Source organism: Ambystoma mexicanum, chromosome 1q, assembly GCF_040938575.1.
Source record: "Ambystoma mexicanum isolate Mex_15411 chromosome 1q, UKY_AmexF1_1, whole genome shotgun sequence".
Classification (NCBI taxonomy): domain Eukaryota; kingdom Metazoa; phylum Chordata; class Amphibia; order Caudata; family Ambystomatidae; genus Ambystoma; species Ambystoma mexicanum.
The window spans coordinates 23,124,666-23,137,381 of NC_090922.1; the positions used below are offsets into that span (position 1 = coordinate 23,124,666).

A 12,716-nucleotide genomic window follows, 5' to 3' on the forward strand; every position below is an offset into this window, starting at 1 on the left:
CTCCACCCCTCCTCCTTCACCTTAGCACCCGTGTGGCTCACTACAGTGGTGCTAATGGTGTCTTTTCTTTCATGAAAAAATGAAACTTGTCTTTATCCTGCGGCTGGACGCCATGCAGCACTGTCGTCCAGGCAGTCCCTCTTCAATGTTGATGACAAGTCATCAACAATGAAGACAGACTTCCTTGCTGTCAGAACTGCACTGTGTAAGGCCACGGGATAAAGGTAAATTTCTTTTTTCTTTAAAACACCATTAGAAACCACGTAGGTAACTATATAGGTGCTAATGACGATATTACACAAGGCGGCGCTCCCGTGAAGAGACCTGAAAAGATACCAGGACACTGTAGGTAAGATCAAGCTTTAATCTACAGAGCTCCCCGGAACCCCAACACAGCGCTAACTCTTTCAAACTCCTCCAACCGTCTCTCGTTGGTCACGCGGCTCTCCGAGCATGCAATCCAGAGAGTGCGCGAGACACGCTCGAGAGCAACATTCCAACCATAAGCTCTACACATCTTTCCCCTTATGCAGAAAATAACTAAGAAGAACTAAGAATAAGAAAACCTAAATTATTTCTATTACATTTCTCACTTAACCAAAACAATCCTAAAATAGAGATATGCTATGCAGACAAAATTAAATCTTAAATTTTGAACATTTAAATTTTGACTTGCTTTTCATTTGAATGTTAAGTTTCAGTTTCATAATCTCTCATCCACACAGGCTTTGACCTATGCCTATGTGAACCTTCTTCATTCACTCTTACACCTGTATCCTTCTTTTCCACATCCACCATTCCTCCTTTCACTTCCTCATCAACAACTCTTTCCTTCATCTCATCTTCCTCTTTCTTATTCTTGTCCACTCTCACTGTTCTTCCCTTCAATTTCTCCTCCAATGTATCCTCTTTCTCATTTCCCGCTCTTGCCAACCTTCCTTTTGACCAAACTTCCCCTCCCTCCAAGACAACAACATTGCTCTTAACCGCACTTATCTTTTTTGGTCCTAGGAACTTACTTTCCACACATTTGTTCACCAACCTGGGATTTTTAACATACACCATCTCCCCGACCTTCCACTCCTGTTCTTTCACCCTCATCCTGTCATCAAACAGTTCCTTGTTTCTTTCCTGATTCAATTTAATTAGTCTCATTATGTGATCACGATCCACACTGACCACCTTGGCCATACCTAGCCATCCTGGACAAAGCCTTGTACCAGGTTCCCTGCCTTTCATCGACACAAATGGAGATACACCAGTTACAGAGTGTGGTGTAGTGACATAACTCCAGGTTAACATCCTCAACACCTCCCTCCATGGTTGTCCCGACTTCATAGCCAATTGTAGGCCCCCTTTTATATACCTGTTGATTCTTTCAACCAGACCAATCGCCTTGGGATTATACAGTGCAGTCCTCGTGTGTTTTATGCTGTAGCCCGCAAGAAATCTCCTCATTGCCATGGACACAAATTGTACTCCATTATCAGACACAATTTCCTCAGCAACACCCTCCTTAAGGAAGACCTTTTCCAAGAAACCAATCAACTCCTTAGTCGTTACTTCTTTCACCGCTTCCCATTCGAATCACCATTTAGAATGAAAGTCTACTACCACCAATAGAAATTTAAGTCCTTCTCCCAGGCCGGTCACAGGGCCCATAATGTCCACTGCCAACATGTTCCAAGGTTGATCTGGTATCACATTAGGTATTAATGGGGCCTCTCTTACCAATCTGCATTTGTCACTTGTTTGACAATTCCAGCAATCTTTAACATACCTTTCAGCACTTTTGTCAATTCCCGGCCACCAATAGTTCTGCCTCAACTTCCTTTACATGGCAGCTTCCCCTGGATGTCCCTGATGTGCCAATCTCACCAAAACCGACCTAATTGGCTGAGGGGGAACCAAACACCTACCCCTCCTCAATCTGCCTTCACACAAATTCAATTAATCTCTTATCTCCCACCATGTATTGAATTTATTATCCAAATCTTTTTTAGCTGGCCACCCTTTCACTGCCCAACCCTTTACAAGTTTGAGGTCTTCATCAGAATCTTCTTCTAGTGTCCACTCTTCTCTACTAACAGCACACTGTATTTCCGCCACCCCTGACTCCTCTTCTACTTCTCTTTCTTCTACCCCGTTACCTTCCATTGGCAGCCTGGACAGGCAGTCCGCCACCACATTTCTCTTTACCGGCAAGTAGCTCACATCAAAGTTAAAATTTTGAAGTCCTAAACCCCACCTGCTTATTCTTGGAGAACCCAAAGCCCACCTTCCACTTTCAAAGAGCTGCACCATGGGTTTGTGGTCTGACCTGACCACGAATCTTCTTCCCCACAAGAAATACTTAAAATGATTTACAGCCCAGAACATGTCTAATGTTTCCCTTTCGATGACAGAATATTTACATTCTGCACCTCTTAGCGTCCTAGACGCAAATGCAATAACTCTCTCTGTATTGTCCTAGCATATATCAGAACATCATCTTTGAACACAATAATGTTTTTTACTCCATCCAGTACTGTCTCCATCACCCTTTGGAATACAGCCGCCGCCGAGGTGAGTCCAAATGGCATCCTGCAATACTTAAATGTTCCAAATATTGTAATAAATGCTGTCAAATGTTGACACTCTTCCTTCAATGGAATCTGATGGTACGCCTGAGAAAGGTCAATGACTGAAAATACTTTGGCGTTGTTTAGTACAGATAATTTATCACCAATTATCGGCAGGGGATGTCTATCAACCAGGATGCTTCTGTTCAGATCCCTCAGGTCTACAGAAAGTCTAATGTCTCCACTCGCCTTTGCAGCCACCACCACCGGCGACAACCATTCTGAGCTTTCACTCTTTTCTATTATTCCCTTTTGAAGCAATGACTCTACCTCCACCTTCAGTTTCTCGCTCAATTCATGAGGTACTGGCCTCACCTTATGCACTTTTGGGCTCGCGCCTGCCTTCAGCTGAATTTGGTGCTCAAATCCTTTCAACATTCCCAATTCATCTTTAAATACCATGGGATACTCCTTCTCCCACTTGTCCTTCAATTCGGCCACATCAATAGGTCTCTCTGCATTCGCTTGGATTCTGATCCCTAATTTCCATTGTTCACCCGACCCCAGGAGTGATGACCCTTCTTGTGTCACATATATATCCGATTCACAGCTTCTTCCCTTATATTTTATGGAGGCCTGGAACATCCCTACCACATCAATTTTCACGTTCCCATATGCATAAGGCTCAATGTTGTGTTCTTTCAAAATTTTCACGTCTCCCTGCATGCAACTCAGAAATGTTGCCTTTGACATTAAAGTCCACGGTGAACAACTGTCCACCTTCATGGTCACTACTCTCCCGTTGATCATGAATACGTCTGTGGGTGCACCTCCTTTACTTGACACCTCAGAAATCTCTAGCACATGCTTTGTCCGGCTGCACAGTTCCATTTCTTGATCCTCTACTTGTTCTGGTACTCTTCCTCCTGTTTCAATGTTCTGCACCACACCTGATTCCCGACACACCCTCGCAAAATGGCCCTTCTTCTTGCATTTCAAACACGAGATATTCCTGGCGGGACAAAACATACTTGTGGAAATGTGGCGGTTGCTCCCACACTTGTAACATCTTATTTCTTTGTTCGGGACGCTCTTACGGAAACCCTTCACTGCAGCCACTTCTCCTTCTCGCTTGTCTCCTTTCATAGTAGACATACATTTATGGGTTTGTTCCATACTCCTTGCTGTATCAATGGCTGATTCAAGTGATGCATCCTTTGATAATAGTCTTTCCTGTATTTTCACATTATTCGTGCATCTGACCAATTGGTCTCTTATAAGGGAGTCTGTGAGCAGCCCAAATTCACATGTATGGCTCAATGACCTTAGTGCCGCAGTAAAGTTCTCCACTGGTTCCTGTGGATCTTGTACCCTTTGGAAGAACTTATGCCTCTCAAACGTTAGGTTTTTCTTAGCCTCGAAATGGATCTCCAATTTTCTTTCCGCCATTGAATATTGGTCGATTTCCCCTTGGCCTTGCTGCACGAGATCAGGCAATCCATCATAAACACTTCTGCCCTCAGTTCCTAAGTTATGGAGTAAGATTGCTTCTTTTCTCGCCGATGCAAACTTATCACCCCCTATTGCAATCAGGTAAGTATCAAACAACTTTTTCCACCTGTCCCATCTTATTGGCGGAGTACCGGGTTCTGACAGGAATGGGGGTGGTGGTGACATACTCGCTGCAGCCATATTTGTGTAGTATAAGCCAATTTATTCAACACTATGCTCTTTATGCACAGTTGCACACTAGGTGTATTCACTTATTACACCTAATTTATTCTTATCAGTCTTCTTATAATCTCTGCCAGTATTCCTCTTATTCTGGCTCTATGGCTCCTCCCTTTACACTGTCCAAATCTTCAAAAGTGTTCCCCGTAGGTTTAACAGTCATTTACTTAACAATAACCTTTATACAGGTTCTCTCCTTAGGGTGGCACTTCACCCTTTCTAAATAATTTATTAGGGATCCTGTAGATGGCACTGTTTTCCTCTTGAATGTGCCTTCCCTTATGGTTGTTCTCACTTTTTCAATAAATTCCTCTAGGATCCTCTAGATGGCACTGTTTTTGTATGTGCCTCCTCCCCCTCTTGTTGTGCTCAATCCTTATCCCCAGTCCCCTCTCCCCCTTCGTTCTTTCTCCTCACCTCTATGTCTTCAGGGGTCTGGGGTGTGCAGCACCAAACTGGCTTCTCTTGGTGAGGTGGGGAGAGTGAAGAGCTCCTGCTCCACACTCCTCCTCCGCCGCGGAGACCGTCTCCCTGCAGGTCCGAAACTCTGCTGCTGAGACAGTCCCCCTGCGGCCGCCGCGGAGACCGTCTCCCTGCAGCTCTGAAACTCTGCTGCTGAGACAGTCCCCCTGCGGCCCCCACACCTCTCTTCCTGCTACTCGACCTTCTGCAGCCGTTGGGGTCGGCACCCTGGATGTCCCAACACTATGCTCTGTGTCACAGGGACACCCCGCTGGCTCCGTGGCGAGCTCCGTTCCTCGTCGCCATATGAAAAGATACCAGGACACTGTGGGTAAGATCAAGCTTTAATCTACGGAGCTCCCCGGAGCCCCAACACAGCGCTAACTCTTTCAAATTCCTCCAACCGTCTCTCGTTGGTCACGCGGCTCTCCCAGCATACAATCCAGAGAGTGCGCGAGACCCGCTCGAGAGCAACATTCCAACCATAAGCTCTACAAGACCCTCAATTCTCTCGGGCCTTTAACTTGGGTCTACCAGCCATTACCGACAGGGTCAGCCCAACACCTCATGCAATATCTCCTCATTAATAAGACATCTACAGTTGGAAGACTTCAAACAACCTGAAGATGAATGTAGCCAAAACAGACATTTCGATTGTTGGTGCGTCTTCCGATTGTTGGCCCTGTGAAATATGGCCCTTCTTTTCTGAACATGTGCCATTCATATAAGGATATAGAGATGCCCATTTTTAGGGCTCCATGCTATGAATGGCAGTGAAGTGTTTAAAGCTCACAGTGAACGATTAGTTGGCTCTAATGCAACTTCAGAACCATTTGTTCTGAATCTATTGTGATGCATGATTAATTGGAACGAATGTCTAGCCCTTTCTGTTCCTGATATGCTGCTTAGACACACTTAGGTAAGTAGGGGATGAAAGAAGATGTGGCATTGTTGTTAAGTTATCAGCTGTGGAACCCAGAGACAGGAGTACTAGCCCCAGCTTCTCCAGTTTACTAGAATATGATGTACTTGGTAAATTATGTTATCTGCTAATGAATAATGTACCTTTTCACACAAATCAGAAGCACCAAGAAGCAGGCTAAGCTGTCATTTCTAAGGGCAACATAAAATGGAAATCAATTGGACCGACCAGTCCATAAAAACACTGGCCTTGGAGATCTTATTGGTACTTGGAGGCTTGCACTAAAACAACTGCCTGGCCACTCTCTATCGTCTTCAAGTTCTCCAGAATTCTGCAGTAAGGCTTGCCACGGGTGATGCCTGCTACTCTACATCGTCTATTCTGAATGCTTTGCACTGGTTGCCCGTGGCCAAACAGGTCAAGCTCAAGGCGCTCTGTATCATCCACCAGGCTTTTTATAAAACTCGGCCCGAGTATCTCCAAGTTAAGTTCTGCCAGTATTTTTCCTCCCACCGTCTGTGTTCCTCTACTGCTTAGTGTAGTGTTGGTCTTCGCTTCAAGTATTCTCAGGTGGGAGGTCGCTCGTTTACAGTGACCTCCGCCCAGTTATGGAATTCCACGCCGCTATCTCTCCGTGAGATCTCAGACCATTTGTCCTTTCAACGCTCTCTGAGCTTTCACTTTCAGATTGCCGTTGTCTTGTCTGCCTGCATTTCTCCTTTACAGCTTCACCCCCTTAGCGCCATGATGACCACGCTGGGGTAGGCCGCACTTTAGAAATGATTTTAACATTACATAACTCCCAATTGTGTCAGATAATGAATTTAGTTATCATTATATACATTAATTGATGGGGGGCCCTTGACGCCAAGGCTGAGGTTATTTCGTTTATAGGCTTGTCCAAACTTGAGCTTTAACAAGAAGTGCTCAATTTTACAGGAATGATTCTGTTTACATGGCCAACACCAGAGCATCCATGGATCTGAACCCGTTACCTCCGGCAGATTTAAAAACTTTATTAAATTAATAAATAAATGTACAAATATTTGAATGATAGAGATTGGCGGTTGAGTGCCGAGTAACAAAGCGTTTTGTTGAAACCAGTTTCTAAAATGTTCATCGACCCCATTACCATCCAGAGGTTTGGGGTCCAGGGCTGTGGTAGTTAACAAAACGAACAGTGTATTTGTTCATACCATTCTACTGGAGGTCTGTGCACATTAAACAATCATGAGTAAATCTTACCTGGGGCACCATTTTCTTGAAAGAGTCCATAATTTTGGAGCTTTTGGCTTCTTGGTAGTAAGAAAAGCAGCCAGTGACAATAACAACAGCAGCCAACACCACTCCGAGGTACAGCTGTGAGAAGAGAGGAGGAAACGTGAGTATGGTCAGATGAGCAATGGGACTGCGTGAATGGTTAGACAGTGGAGTGTTGCGTGTGCGCGTGAATGGTCTTACATGGATTTTAGGGTGCTCTAAGGATGGATCAAACCCAATCGACTGGGCATTTCTAGTATCTTTGAGAATATCTGTAGAGGCATTGAAGAGTGCCACAAGATCCCATACAAATAAAAAATCAGACACAAAGCAAAAGGTTAACCATTTGAGGCAAACTCCAAGCTATCTGGAATGTGCGTGTGGCCCTTACCACATTAGATCTACGACTGTGACATGGTGTTAAACCTATTTGGTTACACAGTCACAAGCAGAGAAACCTATGGCCATGGGCAGAGCTGAACTGGTAGTTGTAAGTGCTTCATTTTCCCTTGGAACAATACAGGTGTGGCACGTCAGTGGATGAGCAAAGCTGGCATACTTTTTTACGCCTACCTTTCAGAAGGAGCACATGTCTAAGAGGTCCTTGGTGATTGTAGAAGCCAGTCCAATGACACACCCTTGGCATTGTACCAAAAACAGAGTGAAGATATTTGGGTAAGTTCTTATGAGGTTTCTATGTGGTGAGTAACCACTAGGTGTGTATACCAAATGCTTGGTAACCCCTTAAATGCTGAGCTTTGTTGTTTGGTTGACCTTTTGCCGAATACGGGGAGGAACCAATTTGCTTCAATACTGGAGCTTGTACTGACAGTTGGGCATGATTATGTAAAGCAGAAACAATGTGACATTTTCAAAGCACGTTCGTGCCCTGCTCAAAGTATGGGTAATCGGGGGGGCGGGGGGGGCGGGGGGGAGAGGGTGGAGGTGAGAGGCAGGAAGGATGGAGGCAGGAGCTCTGTCCTGTCACTCTTTTGTCTAAAGAACTGTCTTGCCAGTAATGAAAGTAAAGAAAAATTATGAGCAGAGCAGAAAGTCGCAACTAGTCATAGTGGAGTTTTCTTCATTGTTTATTGTATTGATTGGTTCATTTTATTAAAAGGGCACCCACTGTTTACTCCCACTATATGCTCCCTCTGTTGCATTGCTGTTATGTGTTAAAACCATCATTAGTCATCTAAGGGTGGGGATTTTTCCAGCCAAGCACATCTTTTCACAAGGAACCTGCCCCTGCCCTTCATTGTTTCCAATGTTTTCTATTTACCGGCATGTCTGGAGTCAAGCTAAATAATGACATGTATTACAAACCAAATATATTTTGAAATGATAGCTTCCTTTTCAAATCATCCCAAAAAGCTAGTTAAAGATCTCAGGGAGTTAAGGGTTTTCTACTAAGGGCTGTCTTCATCCTGAGTGACCAAGTTCCACCTCCGAATCCCTAGCTTGGCTGTTCAACCTTACATCCTTTCAAGGTCAATACATTGAGTTAGATTAAATTGAGTGATGACATCACCTGTACAGATAAAGAGGATGTCAGAACCATAGCTGAATCCAGTAGATGAAACCAGTCGTTTTTATTATGACCATTTTTCATATTATTACTATTATCATTGTTGTTGTGGTTACCTCAATACAATATAAAATTCGAGCATTACAGTAAAGGAAAGTTGTATAGGTTGGTGGGAGGAATGGATAATAACAGAGAGAGGACGTGTGACCTATTTGATAGGACTTCACAACTGAAGATCGTTGGAAGAGAGAAAGACTAAAGTAAATGTCACATTCATGTTCATTTGCAGGATTTGTTTTTGCTAGATTATTTGACTGTTACAAAGTAGTGCTCTTCTCAATAGTTCCCATACATGGTCATGGACGGGCTCATCTTCCATCACTGTCTGGATGCTGTAAGCCAGGAAGCAAAGAAAGGCCCCAATCCAGAGCAGAATGGAGAATCCACCAAACAGCTGCCGGCAAAATTTCACCCATTCAGGTGTGGTCGGTGGAGGGGTGAGGGCATTTTTGCCATCCTGAGCGAGGATCTCTGCTGCACGAGTGTTTGTCAGCCCCTGTCAATGGGAAAATAAATAAAAAATGACAAATTGAATACATTGAGTAAAACAAGGACAGATGCAGATGAATTCAAGCAGATAGGGAAATGGTGCAGAAGAAATTCAATAAATGCCAGTGAGGAGAAAAAAGAGAGAGAAATTGCAGAACACCCGGAAGGAGGGAAAGTAATGACAACAGATGGGGGAACATCATAAAAAGGATTAAGTAATAAATAAAGTATTGAAGAGAAAACAGAAATCCAAACAGAAATAGATATTGCCTCACAAAAATAATAAAGAGACATTTTAGAAGAAAGAGATGAAGACATGATTGAAAACAGAGCACGAGGGCAGGACTAAGTAGAAAAGGAAAAATGGAAAGAAAAATAGGAGTGAGCAAGAGACACATGGCGAAAGTGATCTGGAGTTAAGAGAACATATTAGAAAGAAAAATAAAGCTACATAGAAAATTGTAGAAATAAAAAAGGTGATAATGACAAAACGTTGAGAAAGAAAGGGTGGTAAAGTGGTAAAGTAGAAAGAAGATTAGGGAAAAGGGAAAAAACACCACAAAATTAGGAGATAGAGAAAGAGGGACAGACATATATGCAAGATTTCAAACCAGTTCTAATAGAGAACGGAAGAAGACAAGTTAAAAAAGCAATGTGTTGTAAACTAGTGAAATATTGAAAATGTATGGAGGCGCGCAGTCTCCAGTTTGTGTAATCATGGAAGCCTCCCAAACTGATCCTGCTGAAGGATACTGAGTAGGTTTGAAATGCAGTGACTAGAACACTTCCTCTGACTTTAAATTATAATGGATATATTCTAGTCTAGGACCCAGCACGGCTTATGGCCCAATCATCTGGGACCCCAGTACAAACTGTGACTTCCCCATAGGGGCAGATAACGAAAAACTAAAATGGCAATTTAGGACGCATGTATTAAAACAGCAGATAGAGCTTGAGAAGTGTACATCGTAGGGAATTGAGGAGGGAGGACGCGCAGGGGACTGGTGAAGGCTAAAAGGGGTAAGCAGATGGAAGATGCTGCTTAGTAGAAATGTCTTCATACTTTGGGCACAGGACATGGAAAAGATTGGTTGATAATTAGTTCACCTATTTAAAGTTGGAAAAGAGACAAGACAAGAGTCAAGATGTACTGTTACAACATATGAGACACAAATCAGGATGAACTGTCAGCATATGATGATTAACATGAAGACATGATGAATCATACCAACAATATGATGATTGCTAAATCAAGACACAAGGTGAATAATAGCTGCACGAGATGGCCGTTAAGTTGGTTGGCAAGCCAAGATGAAGGATTACCATGATGGACTTCTTCATTCTTTTTTCCTTTCTTTAAGTTGCCTTTTTATACAGATAATTCCATTTAAAATAAATTGAGATTAAATATTTCCACTTAAAGAGTGTTTTAAGTTCTCCACGACTAAGCCATAGATTACAACTTTCTGTTGTTTATACTTAAGTTAGCAACGCCTTTTGGTTGCATGGTAGTTTTCCCAAATTAATTGATTATCTGTATAAGAAGGTTACCAAAATGTTGCTAGTAGGAACATATTGTTTTGTTTGCAGGTCTTTCCCAAGTTGTTATTGAACTACAGGTCTCCTCTTTTGTGTATATTGAATATTATCAAGTCCCAGCCAGGCCCCAAGGCCCGGGACATAACATTCAATGCGCTTTATACAAGATTTCCTAGATTTGGGGGGTGCTTGTTTCCCCAAAAAATGATAAATGCTTTTGCATACTCATGTGCCCCACCTGATTCCCGGCTTGCGGATGAAATTGTTACCATCTTTAAGAAGTGAATCTCTAATTTCATCAAATTCTTATTTGTATAGCTTCTTTCTCTACTGGATACTGAGGCAAAGATATATGGCACAATTGTTTTGCAGCATTTACAAACGTGGGCTGATGAGTCTGAGATGCTTTACCATGCCCAGTTAGGTTTCAGGGCAGGGGATGGAATCATCGAACAATGTCACAATTTCAGTATTAACTTGGCCAAGTATGTGCAAAGCAAAATGCAGTCCTTTTATGTAGCATGTATGAGCCTCAAGACTTCCTTTGTCGAGGTGAATAGAGCCTCTTTGTGATCTACACTTGCATCCCATGAGGTACACAAGGAATTTCTTAATGCTATTATTAGGCTTCTTCATGGACATTTAGCCCATGTGAAGGGGAAGGAAACCACTGATTGTTTCAAAGTGTCAATAGGAGACAGGTGCACCAGGACTGTGACGTGGTGAAGCTTCGTTTACATTTATAAACAGACTCAGTCACACATTGGGTAATGTCTCCTTAAACAGCCCATGTGAGCGTGGGATAGCAACACCACTACTCTTATATGCAGATGATGGTGGCGGAGTTATATTAGCGCAAAAGAAGATTACCTTCCATCAATTTACCTGCTGATCTTTTAAACTTCTGTAATTCTTGGCACCCGCAGTACGTGATTAAACCCGAGGGTCCAGTTGACCCCAGAGCAAGCCATTTGCACCGGAAGAGAGAACATTGTAAAAGTGGTCATGTCATAAACTAACCATGGCTGAGCGATCAGACACAAGCGAAAGGCGAGTAGAGAGGTTCGATCTCTCCTCAGTGAGGGAGAATGGTACCTCACCAAGGGGAGGCTGGGTCCAACGGCAGCTGTGAAGTTATACAGGTGATTTACGTGCCATGCAGTGTGCAGGAACAGCAAACAGACACTATGAGTACCTACAGTTGTAAACAAAGTGGAACAGAGCTAGGTTCTCACTGCTGTCCTGCAGAAGGCTGCAGCAGGAAAGGGCCATAGTGAATGGCTCATATATCCTGGCCAAAACACATGGATGACTTTTGTTTGGAAAGCAATAGACACATATGGACAATACTGTTTGGTGTGTTGTTAAATAGGAATAATTCTGAGCATAGGTAACCCTGGTATGTTAACAAGCATTTGGAGATATTGGTTGGTTGTGCTGGTGAGCATGAATGTGATACATGTATTCGTAAAACCAGAATGCAGTAATCCTGCCGCTTTTGAAAAAAAGCCAATTTGGACTCTACACTGCCTGCTAACTATAAACCTATTTCTTTGCTCCAAACAATGATGAAGCTGTTGGAAGCAGTGACTGCCGCTCAGATTTTAAAATTTCCAGAGGATAACAACTGCCGTCACCACTTTCAATCAGGCTTTCATCCCAATATGGGGACAGTGTCCGTAATGATCTCATTGCTGGATGATCCTGCACTGCTCCAGGACCGTGGAGAGACCAGAGTACTTATTCTCCTGGATCTCTCCACGGCCTTTGACACAATAGATCATGAAATCTTATTGACTTGGCTGGAGCAGGCGGTTGTCACTGGCACACTCTTGGCATGGTTTAGGCCTTTCTTGGAAGGCCGCTTTCAAACAGTGTCCTTTCAAGCGTGTCTCTCTTCCCCAAGGGAGTTGTCTAGGGGATTCCTGCAGGGGTCGGCCTTATCCCCTCTTTTGTTTAATTTGTATGTGCATATGTTGGCCAACCTCATTACAGAATACAGAATTCTCTTCTATTCTTATGCTGATGACACGCAGCTAATATTTCAGCTGGACTCAGCTCAAGCTGCATCCCCTATGAAGTTGTGTGACTGCTTGGAGAAAGTGGGAAACTGGATGGCGGCCAACTGGCTACAGTTAAATGGAAACAAAACTGAGGTACTGAT

General features: G+C 43.3%; 1 protein-coding gene across 2 annotated transcripts in view; it reads right to left on the bottom strand.

Annotated features, from left to right (window-relative positions):
• LOC138523462 (sodium/potassium-transporting ATPase subunit alpha-2) overlaps nt 1-12,716 on the bottom strand; it is a 504,124-nt gene that overhangs the window by 343,519 nt on the left and 147,889 nt on the right. For both annotated transcript variants that reach the window (XM_069635440.1, XM_069635438.1), the window contains exons 4-5: nt 8,817-9,020; nt 6,922-7,035 (exon numbers count right to left, since the gene is read on the bottom strand). In XM_069635440.1, the coding sequence (XP_069491541.1) occupies nt 6,922-7,035; nt 8,817-9,020 (318 nt within the window). The remainder of the gene's footprint in view (nt 1-6,921; nt 7,036-8,816; nt 9,021-12,716) is intronic.